We start from the raw sequence: 17849 nt of genomic DNA on the forward strand, positions 1-17849 counted from the left end.
AAAGTAAAATTGAAGAGCTTTTTTCTCAAGATTGTTAAAGGGTTTGCCTCACTGCAGACACATGGACTTCTTCACAAAATCTGACTTATATGAGTTTGACAACAAATTTTATTGAAAATGGATGGATATTGCAGAAGAAAGTGAGAAACTTATTTCAAGTCAAAAGTCACACGGGGAAGAATTTGGCTAGGATGGTTAAGAGTTGCTTAAGTAGTTAGGGCCTAACCTGTGTTCTTTCATTGACAATTGACAATGCTACCTCAAATGATAAAGCAATTGAATATCTGCAAAAGAGGCTAATGTCTTGGAATCGTTTGGTGTTGAATGAAAATTATCTTCACATGTGATGTTGTGCACATATTATTAATTTAATTGTGCAAGAAGGTTTCAAAGAGGATATTGCAACTATTTGTAGGGTTCGTGTTGCTATCAAGTATGTAAAATCCTCCCCTTCTAGATTGTCTAAATTCAAGGAATGTGTTGCACAAGTAAACATTGAATATAAAGGCCTTGTTTGCTTATATGTAGAAACTAGATGGAATTCTACTTACTTGATGTTAGAAGCCTCTTTAAAGCATCACAAGGCATTTGAGGAGTTCAAATTGAGAGACAAAAAATTCATGGGCTCGGCTCCTACATATTGTGATTGGGAATTTGTGCGTTCAATCTTGCCATTCTTTGAGATTTTCTATGATGCTACTTTACGCATTTCTGGTTCATCTTATTTGGCAAGAACTATGTATATGTTTGAGGCCTTTGGGATAGGAATGAAAATCAGGAAAATGTCTACTTCTAGGGGTGTGAATATAAGTGTAAGAACGACGGTTCTAGGCATAAGGAAAAATATGATAAGTATTGGGGCAATCTTGATCGTATAAACATGTTATTGACGGTCTCTCGTGTTGCACCCGAGTTACAAATTAAAATTCACGAATTGGCTTATTGCTGAAAGTTTTGGTGGTGAAGGGGGTGAATTGACTTATAAGTTGAGGGATAAAATGGAATCTAGCTTTAGATCATTGTTTGAAGAATATAGTAGTGGTGGTGATGAGTTTAAAGTTAGCTCACAGGAGGCTCGAGCTCGACCTAGTGAAAGGGATGAGAATGATCCTTATGGCTATAGTCGATATTTCCAATCAACTATATCTAGTACATCTGAATGAGATATATACCTGGAGGATGCTAGAGATAGTCGACTGGATTTGGATGTTTTGAATTGGTGGAAGCTGAACTCAAGCCGATTCCCAACTTTTTCAAGCATTGCAAGAGATGTGCTTGCTATACCTATCTCTATTTGGACCTTTTGATTTGGATCATCACTGTTATTGAACTATTGGAAATGTCAACTTTGCTTTCAAAATTCTTTTGGGTGATATTAGGATGGAAATGTCAAGTGACTGCTTGGTTTAATTTAGTTCTAACTCCAATAAAGTTTATCTGGTTTTGTAATCTGAATCTAGTATCTTTATATTTAGCTCTATTCTAATATATTTGTATAACTCATTTCCTTTTGAAGATATATTTTTGAAGACTTTCAATAGAAAGTAATAATCAATATGGTGACTTGGCAAATTTGGTTATTCCTTCATGCAGGGATGTTAAGGTGTGGCAAAAGTTGCAGGCTCAAGTGGACAAATTATCTGAGGCCAGACTTCAAGAGAGGCCTTCTATCAGAACATGAAGGCCTTGCAATCATTTCAATCTCTTGATGCTAACATATATAGGTCTGCTACCTCCTTAATTCTATTTTGGTGGCTTGAGTAGTTCTTTCAGGTTTCAATGGTTTGGATGATGCAGATTTTGTGGTAGAAGAAGTATGATTCTGAAAGCAAATAATTATTCTTGTATGTATAGGTGTGAACTGCCTAAACTTCAATTTTTAAACTTTGAAGTTGCCCTATTGCTAGACTTATCTTTTTCTATACTTAAATGTTGTTTTGATTTTGACTCATCATTGATATATTCGTACTGATAATGAATTTCTCTATTTAAAAAGACAAATCTTTAGCAGCTTCAAGTTTTTTGTCAACCTGATTATACTTTGGCTTGTTATTCTGTGCCAAGATAGAACATTGATTGTCTTGGTATTTACGGGTGAGAAAGAGTTCCATTTCTACTCAACTTTGATTTTGAATAGATACAAGTCTCAATCATTGCTATTGTGACAATAAACTCATATAAAATCAACTATGTAATATATAAACCACGGGAGCCTGCTAGTGTTGTTCTTGAAAGCTAGCTGATTAGGTCTTTAAAATGATGTGCTCAAATCTGCATGTGTTGCATCTATTGTTTCTCAAATCTCAATAGTAAATATTTTAATTGATATGCTCTTTTTGATCCTGTATTAGTTGTATTTGTAAGTTTGTATTCTTAACTATATTACACTCCTGAAATTCTTGTAACTTGCAAGTCATTTCTTCTATGTGGCATTTTTAAGAAGCTACATAGCTTCTTTCCATCCTTTATGTGCAAGGGAAGCTAGACATAGGATGGAGGTTTGGACAAAGTATGGTAACGATAATGTGAGTAATCTGTATTTTTCTGGGCAAAGTTACTTTGCTAATTCAAAAAAATAAAATTTGAAAACCAATTCAAAACCAGTTCAACTCTTAAAACAATTTAAAACTAGTTTGAAACTAATTTAGAATCGGTTCAGCTCTAAAAACAATTATAAATTGGTTCGAAAGAAGTTCAGTTTAGAATCGATTTAAGACCAATTCAACACTTGTTTTCTAAAACCAGTTTGCAGATTTGGGTTAAAAACCAAATTGGTTAAACTATTTCGAAAACCAGTTTGATTTGGTTTTTTTAACCAATTTTTGCACAGCCCTAACTCCATTCCATTAAGAATGAGGTAGGCAACTTCAAACATGACCGTTGAAAGGGTATTGCTATTGGCACTATAATTTTTATTATTAGCACTATTCACATGGGTGTCTTTTGGTTGTATTTCCAAATTGCCCCTTGGATGAAGCACAATGGAAACGTGTTTTTGTTGCACATTTGGAAATTTACAAAACAAAATCATATTTGCTTTGTAGATTTGTTCAATGGAACTGTATTTTCCATTATACACCCTAGGGGTGAAAAATAAAAAATAACGAAAGTATGACTTCGTTGTACAACAATAAAATCATATTTCCTTTGTTGGCCCTGCAACCCCTCACCGCCTTCCTAACCTTAGATCAAACCAAATCCAACACTTCATTCCCTTCCTCCCCCCCTCTCAAACCCATTGACCCCTTAACAAGATAGATTCAAGATAACTAACCCCAAACCCTTAAACCCCTCAACACAGATTCAAAAATGGATGACACGATGGTGGATGGGATTGCGCGTGCGGAGCCTTGAAGTTGGGGTCAAGCATGCGCAATGGCAATGTTGTGGTCACACACGTAGGGCCTCAGATTTGGGGCAAAGGTAGGGCGGGGGAGGGTGGCGCAATCTTGTGACAATGTGAGGGGTTGTTGATCTGGGTTGGGGTGAGGGAGATGGTTTTGGATCTGAGGAGAAAGGAAGGGGATGCACGGATTTGCTGAGTTGATAAAATAGAGATTTCACAAGATTGGTAATGTTAATAGCAAAATCTGATAGTGGAAATAGTTGTTTCTTCCCCTTTAACATTGTAATGCAATGCAGCACTTGTCCACTTCATTGGACATTAACTAATGGGCTTTGTTATTCTCATACCATTTCCTATGTTCACCTTAATCTTTTCATTTTTTTTACAAGAATACCTATGATGGAAACCTTTTTTATTTGTATATATCTCGACAAGATTTATGAGATGCAAAATAGAGACACATTTCTATTATGATTTTTCAAGACATTTAACAAAAACATATTTCCGGTAAAGGTATTTTTATCATGTTTTTGAAATGGTTGGAAACAAACTTAGAAATCAGAGCTGTGGGAATAGCAAGGCACTTAAAAAATAGCCCTCGTCAAAGAACCAGCAAGGCACTTGTCATGTTTTGGTTGTAGACAGGGCAATTACTTCTCGCACCCCAAAAATTGCTTCCACACCTTTTCAGAATTTTTTTTTACCTTATGCATTGGTCAATTCAAAATGTAAAAGGTGTAACCAATCACGAATGTAAAGAACCAATTTGGATTAGCCAATCCGAAAGACAAAAAAAAAAGGTTGCAGAAAGCAATGGCATGTGTCTTGTTGGGTTTTCATGTCATGGGTATTAGACCGTGTCCACGCATGTTATATGCCTTCTTAGAAAACGAGACAAGTCTATGATTTTCAGAGTATCTGTACTGTACTCTACTCTCCCTTTACAAAAGAAAGCAAAAGAAACAAGAAAGAAAATTCAAATAATTGATTCAAAGAAATATTAAGGCTTGATTACCTAATATAAAAAATGGTGGTATTTTTATTTTAATTCTAGAAAACGTGTATACCTCACAATAATTTATGCAAGCAATAATTTTGAAGTCACTTGATAAGACATGAAAATGATTTTTTTATTTAAGTGTTATTTTAAGTAAAAACAAATAAATAAAAGCGATAGAGATAAAATAAACGAGTAATTTAAATCTTATATTGTACATGACAATCCATATTAGCAAACAAAAAATGAGAATTGTACGGCTTATATATGATAAGTTTATTGATTTTTAAAATAATTTTTTAAAAATAATTTAAACAATAATTTATAATGAGGTGATTTATAATTAGATGAAAATGTTAAACTATTTTTACACTGTGAGTTATACATATTAGTTAATCACACGTATTTATGAAGTTAGTAATTTCAAAGAGTTTATTATTATCATAATCCAGAAAAGAACAAAAGTGAATTCTAGGTAGAGGGTGGACCCGTTGAAATTACGGTTGATATGCAAGCAAATGGCAAAGAAGATGATACATACACTACGACCCCAGCACCATTTGTCAATCATCACACGCCATACACAAAAGTCCAAACCTGGCCCTCCCCTTCAACTCTTCCCTTGGAAGTCCCGATTAAAGCACTAATACAATAGTCTTTAAACCAAACACTTGTGAAAGTCCCAAAAGAAAGCTTTGAAAATTCTCATACACAAACCTTTTCTTTATTCCTTCTACAGTGTTAAAGTCTCTATCAACACAATTCATAACTTGTTACCTTATCATAGGTGTGTACTGTGACATGGGTTGTTTCACTAGAATTCATCTTGCTTCTTGTTGCTGATAGGGAGTTGAAGTTTTTATAGCTCGGAACAATCAAATGGATGCAATCCAAACCGAGAAAATCTATGTTGCTGTTGGGAATGATGTGCAGGATGGATATAAGACTTTGAATTGGGCTCTCAAGAAGTGGAATTCTCATCCAATTTCCATTGTTATTCTCCATCTCACACACAATAGTACCAAGGATTATGTCCATACACCATGTAAGTTGGAGTTGTGTATCAGCTTTAATTTTTTTGAGCATTGAAATTCAATTGGGTTTAGCTTAGTTTTGTGATTTTGTGGCAGTTGGGAAACTTCCAGCAAGATCTGTGAGTGAGGAGAAACTACAAATTCTCAGGAAAGATGAGCAGGATAAAATCAACAAGCTGCTTTCCAAGTATATTGCTTTCTGTGGAAAGGTAAGTGTGTGTTCATTTTAGTACTTCAATAGTAGTGTTCAATTACTCAGATCAAATGAAGTGAAATGAGCTTATAGTGATGTAGTATAATTCCTGAAGCATTGGTTTTTAATCGTGCTGAATGTTATCGTGTGATCCGTGCAACTGACATCACAATAAGGCTTAGTTGTTGTTTTACTCAGATCATATGAAATGAAGTTATAATGGTTTAGTCTAACTCTAGTCTTCTGTTTGTGCATATTACAGGTGCCAGCAGAGATTCTTGAAGTTGAGAAATTTGATGAACCTATGCAAAAGCGCGTCATAGACTTGATCTTTGGTCTAGGAATAACCAAATTGGTCATGGGATTTTCATTCATGAAGCCCTCCATGTACTCTTTCATTCATTTCCTTGCTCTTTTTCTTCTAGAATTTTTTTTAAGCCATGCTAAATTTTCTATTATTTTCCTTAATACATTTTTTTTTATCATGGGTCAGGAAATCTAAAGGTGCTATTAATGGATTGTTCCATGTTCATGAGCAAAAGCCTTCTTTCTGTGAATTGTTCGTTATTTGTGGAGGGAAACAAGTTTTCTTAAGAGGGAAGAATGATGAGAAAATCATGGAGGATGATCAGGGGGTCATGGTTGCAAGAATGAGAGATAAGATAACTTTCAAAGATTGGTTAGACAAGTGGTTCAAAGACAAAACCAACGATTCACAAGATAGAATTGCATCACTTTCCTCAAGCAATTTGGAGTCCCCTGTAAACCGAAACCAGTGGGAATTTTACCTCCAGGAAATTGAAAATTACTATCAAGAATTGTTGTCTTCGAAGCCGGAGGAAGGAAGCTGCGTGCAAGAAAATGACGACTCACAGATTGGACCAATTGAGCCACATGTCACTGAACAGAACAATTATAATATGGTAACTATAACAATGACGGATATTTTTCTCAAATATGTGGCCTTGATTAATGCTAATATTTATCTTCTTTGTTCCCTTTCGTTTTGTTTCTTCTAGGGAGTTGTTAGATGATTGGTTTCACTTTTACATATATGCATAATACAATTTGTTTTTATTGTACACTGTTGAAAAAGAAGGCGTCTGTTTGTGAAAGTCTAAATTTGATATGTAATATCTTTCTTTAAAGAATTCTTACTTTGACTCTTGTTAGTATTTGATAAGTATATATTGTAATATAAATTGAGGGTACCCTTTTTTAAACTTTTGGTCGGTTTAGTTTGCAAGATATGGAAGCTATTTTCAAATGTTGATCTTGCTCTAAAGCCATGATTAGCTTTCTATGTGTGCTTTTGGACCCAAAAACAAAAAGTTGTTAAATAGTAGACGTTTGACAATATAGTCACATACTTTATATGTGCCTTTGATCCTTTGTTATTTCACATTATGTGCATGGTGTATTGATTTGTCAAAAATATTGCCTAACTTTGTCTCCTCCTACTCAGAGTACTGAGGAAAAAATTGAGATCCTGAAAAATAAGCTTAATGAAGGTCAGAAGAACATCCAATTGAAGAGGAAAGAAGCCAAGGATAACATAGAGAGGCATACTAAAGCTGAATGGGCAATTTGTTTATGCAACAGTCGGGTAATATTCTAAATCAGTTTAACTTGGTGACACAAATGCAAAATTTTTCCTCTCTCTGTTTTTAATAAATAGTCAAATCAATAAATGAAAGATACAACATTGGCCACATTAAGCCAGGAATAATAAAAATTACATTTATGGTGAGCCTTGAATATATATCAACATGAGATTATTCATATTTAATCAGTTATATCGAATCTGAGCCTTGAATATATAATTTTGTGAAAAATTAGGAAAAAGATACATAATGACTTTATCTAAACTTGAATTACTCTCTTTGTTTCTAATTATAAAATATTTTTTAAAAATTACTTTATTCCTTTTTATAAGATGCATTAAGTATTTTTTTTTATATATCCTTAATTATTCTTTCTTCAAACATTAATGAAAAATAATTAACTAAATAAAAAAATAATTTTAAAATAATGATACAAATAATTAAAAGATTTAATGTGATTAAGTAAATTAACTAATTTTTTGTTAAGACACATAAATTAGTTAAAAAATTATTATAATTAAATATGAAAGTATTATACAAAAGTTAAGCATAGTAGCAACAAAAAATTAAAATTACAACTAAATTTTATCCTTAGTATTAATTTTTTATTTTACATTCAAAGATCACAAACATAATTTTCCTTGTCTAGGGATTAATTTGAGCGTTTGACTAACTATACCTTCTAGGGATTGATTTATCCCTCTTTTTTTCTTGCTTGCATGTCATATACACGTAAATTCTCATCTGTTAATGGCTACTTGTTAGGCCGAAGAACTAGAAAGTCGAATACGTGAAGAGGTGAGTGCAAGAGAGGAGCTAAAGAAGGAATCAGACGCAGAGAAGGAGCAAACAGAGGAGATGAGAACGGAGGTGGAAGAGAGGAAGAGGAGGCTGAGCTCGCTCACGGAAGTCCAATCGGAGCTCTCAAACAGGCTCCAAATATGGACGTTAGCGAAGATTCGGGCGGAGACGCAGCTGGAGAAGGCGGTGGGGGAGAGGAGGGAGATGGGGAGGGAGATAGAGGAGCTGAGGCGGCAGAGGGATGTGCTCAACAGAAGGATCGAGTTCTGCAAGCAGAAGGACGCCATCGGAATGGCAGCGAGGCTCGCCGAGACAACGTTCTTTGCGTTCAGGGAGTACACCGAGGAGGAGCTCCGGTTGGCGACGGATAACTTCTCCGAGCGCCTCAGGTTGAAGTCCGGCGGGGATTGGACCAATGTGTATAGGGGACGCTTTAACCATTCCACTGTTGCTATCAAGATGCTGCCTTCTTTGTCACCCCAACATTTCCAATCCAAGGTACAAATATAAGTATTTCACATCAATTTCTTTTCTTTGATTGTGTTAATCTTTAATGTATTTTTTTTATTAGAGGAATTACTAAATGAAGCTCTAATTCTAGTTGAAAAACAATATCAAAAATAGTTATGAAATGTAATCTTCTGTGGGGTTTAATAATATGCTACTCATTTGTGGTATTAATAGAATATTCAAATCAATTGAATTAATAAACACATTATAACGATAGGTTAAAAAAGTGAAAAGTATTTGTTGGGTGTCCTATAAATTCCCCCAATTCAATTCAAATATTGAACTAATTGTGTCTGACCCATGATGACATATGTTCAATGATCATGTTAATTTTGTTTCCAAAATTTCTTGTTATATAGAATTTTCAAATAGTTTTTTCCTCGAAATAATTATAAAATTCTGTCTCAGCTTGAATTTACTAATTTACACCGCATATTTCAGGTGAGGCTTCTTGGTGATATTAGGCAACCTCATCTGGTTGCCATGGTTGGCTTTTGCTCCGAGCCCAAATGCATAGTTTTGGAATACATGCGCAATGGAAGCTTACGAGACATGCTGTTTTCTAGGAGAAGAAACCGAACCTTACGATGGCATGACCGAATACGAATAGCCACAGAAGTTTGTTCGGGCCTGGGCTTTCTCAATGCAGCTGAGCCAAGGCCCGCTATTCATTGTCATTTGACCCCATCGAAAATCCTCCTAGACCGCCATTTGATTGCAAAGATCACGGGCTTTGGGCTCCATGAATGCCATGATGAACATTGTAATATTGAGTCAGATTTGCGGGCCATAGGGGCTTTGTTAATGCACCTTCTAACTGGAAGAAATTGGGCTGGGCTCGTTGAGGAGGTGATGACGGTAGCTATAGATAGAGAGGCTTTGGGTGGCGTTCTTGATGAGATGGCTGGACAATGGCCATTGGATCTAGCAAGGGAACTTGCGGGCCTGGCTATGAGGTGCATGTCCATCAAAAGCGAGCCCAACTTGGAATTGAGCATTGCAAGGGTTTTAGAGGAACTCAATGAGATAAGAAGAAAGGGGGATGAAATTGTTGGAAGGGAAAGGCGAAAGACAAACATTAATGGTGGATGTATAAATAGAGAGGGATCCAGTGATGTGCCTAGTGTTTTCCTTTGTCCCATACTTCAGGTTACCCTCTTGATCTTTTAATTTTTTTTAATGAGTTAGACCATGTTATAAGCTTCTTTATGAGTATTTATAAGATAAGAAAACAAGAAGATAAAATATAATGCAATATTAAACTTTCTTACTAAAATAACCCTTTACTTTTAGAGAAGTTAAATAAATAAATCTATAAAATTTAGGTGCATTAGTTGATTTTACTTTATAAAAATTTAATTTATTTTAATTTCTCATTTTCTTCTCCTACAAGTAGCTAAGTATTTCTCCTAGCTAGCTAAATAGTATGATTTTTCCTTTATTTATTTGTAATGTCTGTGATATGTTGCAAGTTTCATGACTAATCCTGATAAAATTCGAAAAAGCCACTAGCCAAGAGATATCAAGAATGATCATATGTTGAGTCCTGCACATAATGTTTGAACGGACAGGCAAAAGTGGAGTTGCATTTTATGTTTGCTAATAATCCTTGAACTTAAGGTTGTGTTCTTGTGTTGTTGGCTCTGCATGCAGGAGGTAATGAAAAACCCACACGTGGCAGCAGATGGATTTTCTTATGAGCTAGAAGCAATAGAACACTGGCTGCAATCGGGACGTGACACATCACCAGTGACAAATTTGAGGCTGAAGCACACTTTCCTCACCCCTAATCATACCCTTCGTTCCCTAATTGAGGACTGGCAGACCAACAAATCAACCTGAGTTAGCTTCGGATTGAAATACTAACAACACGCTCTTTAATACACTTGTTACTTAAACAATAACCAGTTGAGTTAATGATTCATGGGCAGGTTCAAGTCTAAAATCTTTCTAACTTACCATTCTTTGTTTTGATAATTCCTCCTACAACAATCAACAATTAACAGGTTGGTTTGGATTAAGTTCACAATTCGATCAAAAATTTAAATGAGTTAGTTTAGATCAATTTTTTTTAAAAAAAATGAAACTCAACCTAAATTAATCCGTTTGTAAACGATTTGGATTGGGTTGAATCGAAAGGTTAAAACATTTAATTTTATTTATTTTTTTAAATGAAATATTTTTTATAAACTAAATTTTTTATTAAATGAAATACATTATACATTACTTATAATTATTACGTGTAGTCAAATAGTTTAAAAAATCATAGGAGGAATCATATTATCGTCAATTTGTCATCATCATCACATAGAGTAACATTATGTTAAATTTGGTTTAAAAATTAAAATATAATAAACAAATACCACACTCATAAAACCTAAAAACCCATAAACTAATTGAAAATTTCAATGTTTTCAAATAATCAAATGAGTAATGCAATTAAAATTTCGACTAAAACTAAAATAGTTTAAAACAAATTAAAATTAAAATAGATCTACAATCATCTTTGTTACAATAGATTTTAACCAATTACTTATATATTAATAATAATAATAATAATTTAATACAAATTAACTGGTCAATGTATCAGGTCAGTAAGTAGTGGGTCTAGATATTCAAACCCTTGACCTAATCCAAAACTCAATGGGTTTGATTTGTACGATTTGAGTCTGATCCAAATACAAAAGTTATTCAATCCAAACTGTTTGGATTGATTTGGATCAATTCGAATTTAAAGATGACCGCCGTAACAACAACTCTTTTCAGTATTAACTCAATAAGTAAGTGAGTACACTTTTTTTTTTTTCAGCAGACAATTGACGTGTGAAACAACTATCAACTATGAAATTTCGAAGCATAACAAATATTCTATAGCTATCAGCCTATCACCAATCTAATGTCACTATAGTTATATTACACATCCTTGTATAATTTACCTTTGTCTTCATGAACTGCAACATCTTCCAGTCCCACGGAAGAGAATAAAGGAATAATGGACATATCCTGGGAGTGGCCTTTTTCTTGAAGGAATGTTACCAGGATTAAAATGTGAGAGTGAACCAAGCATTAGACTCCCAAGCATTTGAAACGACAACAACACCGGGCTACTTTCTTTGGCAGCGAATATTCGGATTGTTGTGAGGGATCAGTGGCAATGTCTTCTGCTCGCGACCATTGGTACACCCCTCGTTCTTCTTGACTGCCAGGGACAGTGTTGTCCAGTAGGAATGCCACCAACAGTGTAACCACCATGTTCAAGGACATAAGAGCATTGATTGCAAAATCAAGCTTGAACATAGAAAATATAATTCATATTCATCAGAAGAGGAAATAAGTTATAATAGCTGAATTTACAAGAAAATCAAGCAAAAGTAAAGATTTGTCATTAAGGACAAATTTACATGATACCAGTTTCAATCAGGATAAATCCGTTAGGATGTTAGAGGCTTGTGAATTAAATCCGTTAGTATGGGCATATTCATCTATAAGTTATACAGCCAGTCTTTCTTTTGTTTGTTCCTTTTTTTTACATTTTAAGGCAAAAGGTACTTACTTGCTTTATGCCTGAACGGAATGGCCCACTTGATGCTGCTGCTGCATAAGGAACCAGATAACTGGGCAGTACCAGACTTGATTCAGCTTGGTATTGTTGAAAATAAGCAGGGATAGACATGCCAAGGAACAGTGAAACTCCAACTATTGTTATGTTCCTGAAGCTGGCAGATTGACTATACTGTAAATTAGAGAGGCCCAATGCTGCAGTAAGAGCCCACATGAAACATAGTACAGAAGCAGCCAAGGCCAGTGGAATGGAAGCAAGAAGGGCACCCACTTTTCCTACAAAATAAAGCATCAGAGATCGGACAAAACAACAAAGTAGCCTGTGTACATACAATCTATCTTATATTAACAGTCATATTTTGAGACTCTAATGAACCAAAATGAAACCACTGCACATCCTTAGATCCATCTCAGCCAGAATGATGGAGAGGAATGAAAACATATTAAGTTGGACAAGACTATAGAATTCAATTATGGATTTTTTCTCCAAGTGTTGTTATTTTACCTATAAATGAGAACATGATCAAGAAAGCTGCTCCAACTACCACTACCTTCCGACTTGCCACCTTTGTTACGTCAATTGTGTGCATGTTTTCTGTCAAGGTTGTTGCCCCAGTACCAGAACCCCAAAGACCAGCCAATATACTACAGAAACCCTCAAGAGCAATTCCTCGGCTCACAACTCCGGGAGTTGGAGGCCTCGAATTAACTTGCAGAGATGTAGCACGATAAGTTCCAACCTGATAGTCACAATTACATAAGGTTTCATCTCCTATTTAATATTTAGGTTTTTCAACATGACAATTCATCTTAATGAACCTTGACAATAATCATGCCTTTCAAGTCTAAGAAAATCAATCATATTCAGAAGCCAGGGACCTTCAGTTTTGCCTAAACCCATATAAATTAGGATAGTTCTGTGTGTGGGTGTGCATGTGAACCACTTTCTTCAATTTAAGAAATATATCTTTAACACATTTGTGAAGATTTTGCTACCTCCAATTTGAATTTCAGTCTAAAACAGAAGATAATTTGGAATTGAGAGCATTTAAATATGATACTTACTGAATCCACAGAGGCAACCAGTGACACTATGACCATGATTATGGAAGTCCTAAAATGGAAAATAGGGATACCCCACTGTAAAGGGTATGGCATTCTGACCCATGCAGCAGTAGACAATGCATTGGAAACATCAGTCCTGCAATGCTTCATGGTATATGCATGTTTTCTACATGCATCCAACAAAATGTTTGAACTTGGTATATCTGGATTGCATCCTTTGTAATTATATGCTCCACCAGCTGTTAAAAAGGACGCATAGATCCAAATTATAGTCAAACTCAAGGGAACCTGAAAATATTAAAAATGTTATAAGAATTTATTATTAAATACACGCATGCTAAAGGAAAGACTTAGTCAACACTCTCCACAGTTACTCACACGAAAAACTATAATGAAAGCATAGCATAGCTCATCAATATGAAAAATGAACAAGTAACGTCTTAATTTACGACACTTACAGCATAAATTCGAAATAAGTGGCGCCCAAAGATAGATATTCCTCGAAGATACTTCAAACAAGACAAAAAGAAGTAATAATGAGTTTTTGAACACTGCTGAAATCATTTAATATATAAAATAAAAAAAAATAAAAAACTGTTTACAAAATTCAACAGAAAGCCTCAAACATACAAGAAGACTTTACAAATTATAATCATTAGAAAGCCTTTTCTGATATCAAATATCCTGTATTAATTTGGTGCTGCTTGAAATGTAAAACATGACACACCAGAGTGAATATTAGAACCAGCGCTATCTGTGGAATAGTAATTTCTGGGCAAGTGCCTGCTTGTGGAAATCCATAGCTGAAGAATGCTAAACCTACAGCAGCAACAGTTGGGGCAACCACAATTGGATTGATTAACCTAAAAGTGTAAAGAATTAACAGATTAGACTCAAGTGTTTACAACCCTCATTAGATAAAAGTTCAGTAGCTTCTATGACTTCATTGCTCTATGCAGATGTTTATTTCGTGTGTTAATGCTCAGCCATCGTAAATGTTTAGCAAGGCAACAGAGCAGCAAACTACAAAAAATTTCTAAATTGAACACAATACAAAAGATATTTACGGACATATGATATGGCAAGTAAATTCTTACCTCAGTAGAATAGACATTAAACCACTAAATCCCAGGATACATTGGAATACTGAACCTACAATTATAGCTCCTTGGAGTTCCCTCATTATGTGTCTAAATTTCTGCAAATAAAATATACAGGCTTTAATGAGAATATATCCAAACTAACAGAATAAAACCCAAAGTTTAATGTAATTTATGAATAACAGGTCCATGTTCTGTTAGTGTTGACAAAAACTGGCAATGCAGAAATCTATTAAGAGTTAACAGATACACAATAGCAGAAAGGATAAAGGAAAATTATGCTGTGGTGATTCAAATATGTATAATTTAAAACATTGCAAGCCATGTGAAAATTAACTCCTAACTATATTTTCTGAAGTAATTGTATTTCAAAATGCAGATAGTTTACAGATTTAGATTACTTGATATAATTTTGTATGACTAAACTGAAAGAGCCTAAAGTGATGTGTTAATGAATTAACATTTTGTGTCTGTCAATTAAGTAATGAGCTTACATGTTCGGTAAGATTCCGATATTCTTGGGCATTTATGATAACTAATGCAGGTGCTAAATACACAAATGAGCTCCCTTGAACTAAAGGCAGTCGAGTACCAAGGTAGGAGTGCAGAATAGTCGTGATGCCAGAAAGAAACAGCATTGTAGAAATTACGGTAGCAGTATCCTTCTGTCATCAGCAATTAATGTAAAAGTGAATAGACAAGAATATGAAAAACTATCGATTTTCTTAGAGTAACAGGTAGCAAACAGTAAATAACAGCATATGCTTACATCTGTTCCACCCATGACAGGTATCATGACTAATGGGATCAATACAAGAGAACCAGCCAATGATAGATAGTGCTGCAGGCCATAATAGATAAGAGATACTGCAATTAGAAATGCCAGTATGTAAGTAAAAACGAGGTAATAATAATTTGGCAAGTTACAGCAACATGATTATGTAAGCACCCCATCTTGTTAGTTACAGCCATAACTTTTGGCCTAGTTGTATCCAACAGATCTGAAGACTGATATTCTAAGATAAAGATCATGTTTATAAGGGGGAGGGGCATGGAATTTAGCTTTCCATGCCTGCGTAAATAATTCTATAAATTCCTATAAATTGTAGACATTCTTTCTCGCTCTCTCTCTCCCCTAATTTTTTTCACATTCATATTCTCTCATCTATGGAAGGGATCTTCAATCAGTCATGGAAAAGAACAGTAGCAACTAGAGATTAAAGAAGTTGATAGCATTCAAGCCAAAATCCAATGCAAATAACACTCATACCATCCTCCCTATTTTTAAACAAGATAGTACTCATCACCCACAGACCAATTCACGAAGATATAAATGAACCTACTAACAAGCTTCAGAACATCCAAACATAGGAAGTAGTAAGCAACATACCATTCAGGCATTCACATTGCTGAACATACAGCATTATCCAGCTCAAAAATTATAAAGATAAAAAAAACACACTCCCTAGAGACATGAATTTTTCCACACGCATTCAAGTCCAACCATAAAATTTTCAAACCATCCAAAACTAGCATTCTAAAACATAGACTGACAAAAAAAAACCAAACAAATCAAGTGTGAAAAAGAAGAACACAAACTAACCAATCCCCGGATTTTCTTTGAGCCCGCACTTCAATCCCAACGGTCCCTGCCACCCTCCATCACCAACCTCCTCCCCTTCTGGAAACACATTGACCTTAACATCCCCATTTCCCTCCTCCCCCTCCTTTTCCTCATTCACAGGAGCAACTGCAGACACTCCATGCCCATTCCCATTCCCATTGAAACCAACTTTCCTCTCACCACCCTCATTCTCCTTCTCTTTCCTCCCCCTCCCATCGAAAACAGCACCATTCTCACCCCTCGTTGCACCTCCATGAGACTCTGGTACGATCTCGTTTTGCCTCGTTCTCCCCACCACCGGATCTATCTCTATCTTCGGAGATGACCCTTCTCTTCTCCTCTCTAAAGCTTCAAACTTTGCACTCCCACTTGTCCCTGCTTCCCCCGAGTAATCAGAAACAAAACCCGTTCTTTTCGCCCACGACCGTAACTCTCGCGGGTTGTGCTCACTTCTCGGCACAAAAGAGTCCACTTTGCCAGCTATACCACCCTGCTGTTTCTTCTTCCCAGTGCCACCCCTCACACTCATCGCCACGTTTCTGTTCAGTGATTCTGATTTCGACCCAGTTTCCATTGTCACTGATGAACTCTACCCAATTCGGTATAAAGAAGAAAGATGAGATTTTTGGAGGCACAGTAGAAGTAAAATGGTGTGAAAACGAAGAAGGGAGTTCAGTGTGAAACAGTTGATAGCGACGGTGGAACGAAGGAGGGAGTGGAATTTACCGAAACGTCCCTATAGAATGACCGTTGATAAAGGAAGTGTTAAGTGTAGTGTAATGTAGCAGCTGAATGAGCGAAGAAGGTACCAACCAGCCAAGCCAAACTTGTTTCCATTTTCTCTCTCTCTTTTGGGCCCTTGAATCAGACAAATTCTGTTTTGTTGAATCTGCGTCATTTTTTTTATTCGGTGGGAATGATGAGATTTATTTACAATGTTTTGGCTCTTTGCTTCTGGTTCAAGTAATCTTCTGCTGCTTTAACCAATTGCAAGCTCAAGGAGTGGAGTTGTTCACTTCAATTGATTAGCACATGAACACGATGATGGTGACGTGATGCAAAGAACAGAGCTAAATCGGTCCAATCCCAAGTTTACTCACGGCGATGATAATTACTTAATTTCTGTTAAAATAAATTGCATTTTACAACATAACATTATATATATCGTTCAAATAAAATAATTAATTAATAAGGTTGGATTTAAATATAAAAAAATCATTTTTATATGATCCAAGATTGACACTTTTCATGCATATATTACTTTTTTACCTTGAGATTATGTTTGTTCAAAGGTTTCTAAAGTAATTCAAGTTGTTGAGTGTAATATTTATTGTGTGTAAGTAGTTCAAGTTGGTGAAAAAAGTAATGGTTGATAATTTTTAAAGTTGTTAACAATTGTTCTAATTAATAAGAAATTAATTCATATTTTATATAAAGAATAAAATTGATTCTTTTGGTTAATTTGAAGACTTTATTGTCGTATTCATATTTTTTCTTACAACTTTTTTAGATTAAAAATTGCAAAATTTGGGAAAGTGGGAATCTATAAATTGTCGTCCGTGATCAAACTTTGTACAACAATTCTCATTCTCATTCTTAATTTCTCAATCTCAATTTCAATTTTTGTTTCTTTCATGCTAAATGGATACTCGTATTTAATTTGTACCTTTCTTGCAATTACAATTTCATGTAAATTTATCCTTCTTCTCCTTTTAGTTAAAATCCTCCATTTTCCCCCATTTTTCTTCCACAACCACCAAATAACCCAACAATGAATTTTATGCTTTCCAATGTTTTCGCAACCACCAAAAAACCCAATAATAATAAATTTTATGCAAAATTATCAACTTCTTTCTACCAAAAGCTCTAGAAAATTTCCTATATCTCTACTATCACCAAACAACTCTGCCATGTTTTGTGTTTTCTCAAATTTTAGTAGCGGTGTATAATTCACTAATGCGAAAGTTGAAACACAAGTTTCACAATTTTTTATTTTACTAAAACTGGCCTAAAA

General features: G+C 34.9%; 2 protein-coding genes across 2 annotated transcripts; one reads left to right on the plus strand and one right to left on the minus strand.

The window, feature by feature from the left end:
- Positions 1-4982: 4982 nt before the first annotated feature.
- LOC114409237 (putative U-box domain-containing protein 50) lies at positions 4983-10462 on the plus strand. Its single transcript, XM_028372627.1, has 8 exons — positions 4983-5388; positions 5474-5586; positions 5833-5957; positions 6064-6493; positions 7036-7176; positions 7940-8473; positions 8927-9634; positions 10139-10462. The coding sequence occupies exons 1-8, from the start codon at positions 5223-5225 to the stop codon at positions 10325-10327; spliced, it is 2406 nt and encodes an 801-aa protein (XP_028228428.1). The 5' UTR covers positions 4983-5222; the 3' UTR covers positions 10328-10462.
- A 770-nt stretch (positions 10463-11232) lies between these two features.
- On the minus strand, positions 11233-16809 carry LOC114409243 (nucleobase-ascorbate transporter 11-like). The gene is made up of 10 exons (XM_028372638.1): positions 15815-16809; positions 14981-15078; positions 14706-14876; positions 14209-14309; positions 13839-13974; positions 13570-13620; positions 13112-13399; positions 12552-12786; positions 12039-12322; positions 11233-11773 (listed from the first exon to the last, which is right to left on the minus strand). Exons 1-10 carry the CDS (start codon positions 16407-16409, stop codon positions 11552-11554), a joined length of 2181 nt encoding a protein of 726 aa, XP_028228439.1. The 5' UTR covers positions 16410-16809; the 3' UTR covers positions 11233-11551.
- Between the last annotated feature and the right edge of the window lie 1040 nt (positions 16810-17849).

The sequence above is a fragment of the Glycine soja genome, chromosome 1 (assembly GCF_004193775.1).
Source record: "Glycine soja cultivar W05 chromosome 1, ASM419377v2, whole genome shotgun sequence".
Classification (NCBI taxonomy): Eukaryota; Viridiplantae; Streptophyta; class Magnoliopsida; order Fabales; family Fabaceae; genus Glycine; species Glycine soja.

What these genes read in the sequence shown, in the direction of transcription:
- LOC114409237 (XM_028372627.1), top strand. Translation starts at nt 5,223, where the DNA reads ATGGATGCAATCCAAACCGAGAAAATCTATGTTGCTGTTGGGAATGAT. An exon ending in GGATTATGTCCATACACCAT is followed by an intron (nt 5,389 to 5,473) that starts GTAAGTTGGAGT and finishes ATTTTGTGGCAG; the next exon opens with TTGGGAAACTTCCAGCAAGA. An exon ending in TTTGTTTATGCAACAGTCGG is followed by an intron (nt 7,177 to 7,939) that starts GTAATATTCTAA and finishes GCTACTTGTTAG; the next exon opens with GCCGAAGAACTAGAAAGTCG.
- LOC114409243 (XM_028372638.1), bottom strand. Translation starts at nt 16,409, where the DNA reads ATGGAAACTGGGTCGAAATCAGAATCACTGAACAGAAACGTGGCGATG. An exon ending in CAAAGAAAATCCGGGGATTG is followed by an intron (nt 15,079 to 15,814) that starts GTTAGTTTGTGT and finishes TTCTAATTGCAG; the next exon opens with TATCTCTTATCTATTATGGC. An exon ending in GATCATGTTCTCATTTATAG is followed by an intron (nt 12,323 to 12,551) that starts GTAAAATAACAA and finishes TTTATTTTGTAG; the next exon opens with GAAAAGTGGGTGCCCTTCTT.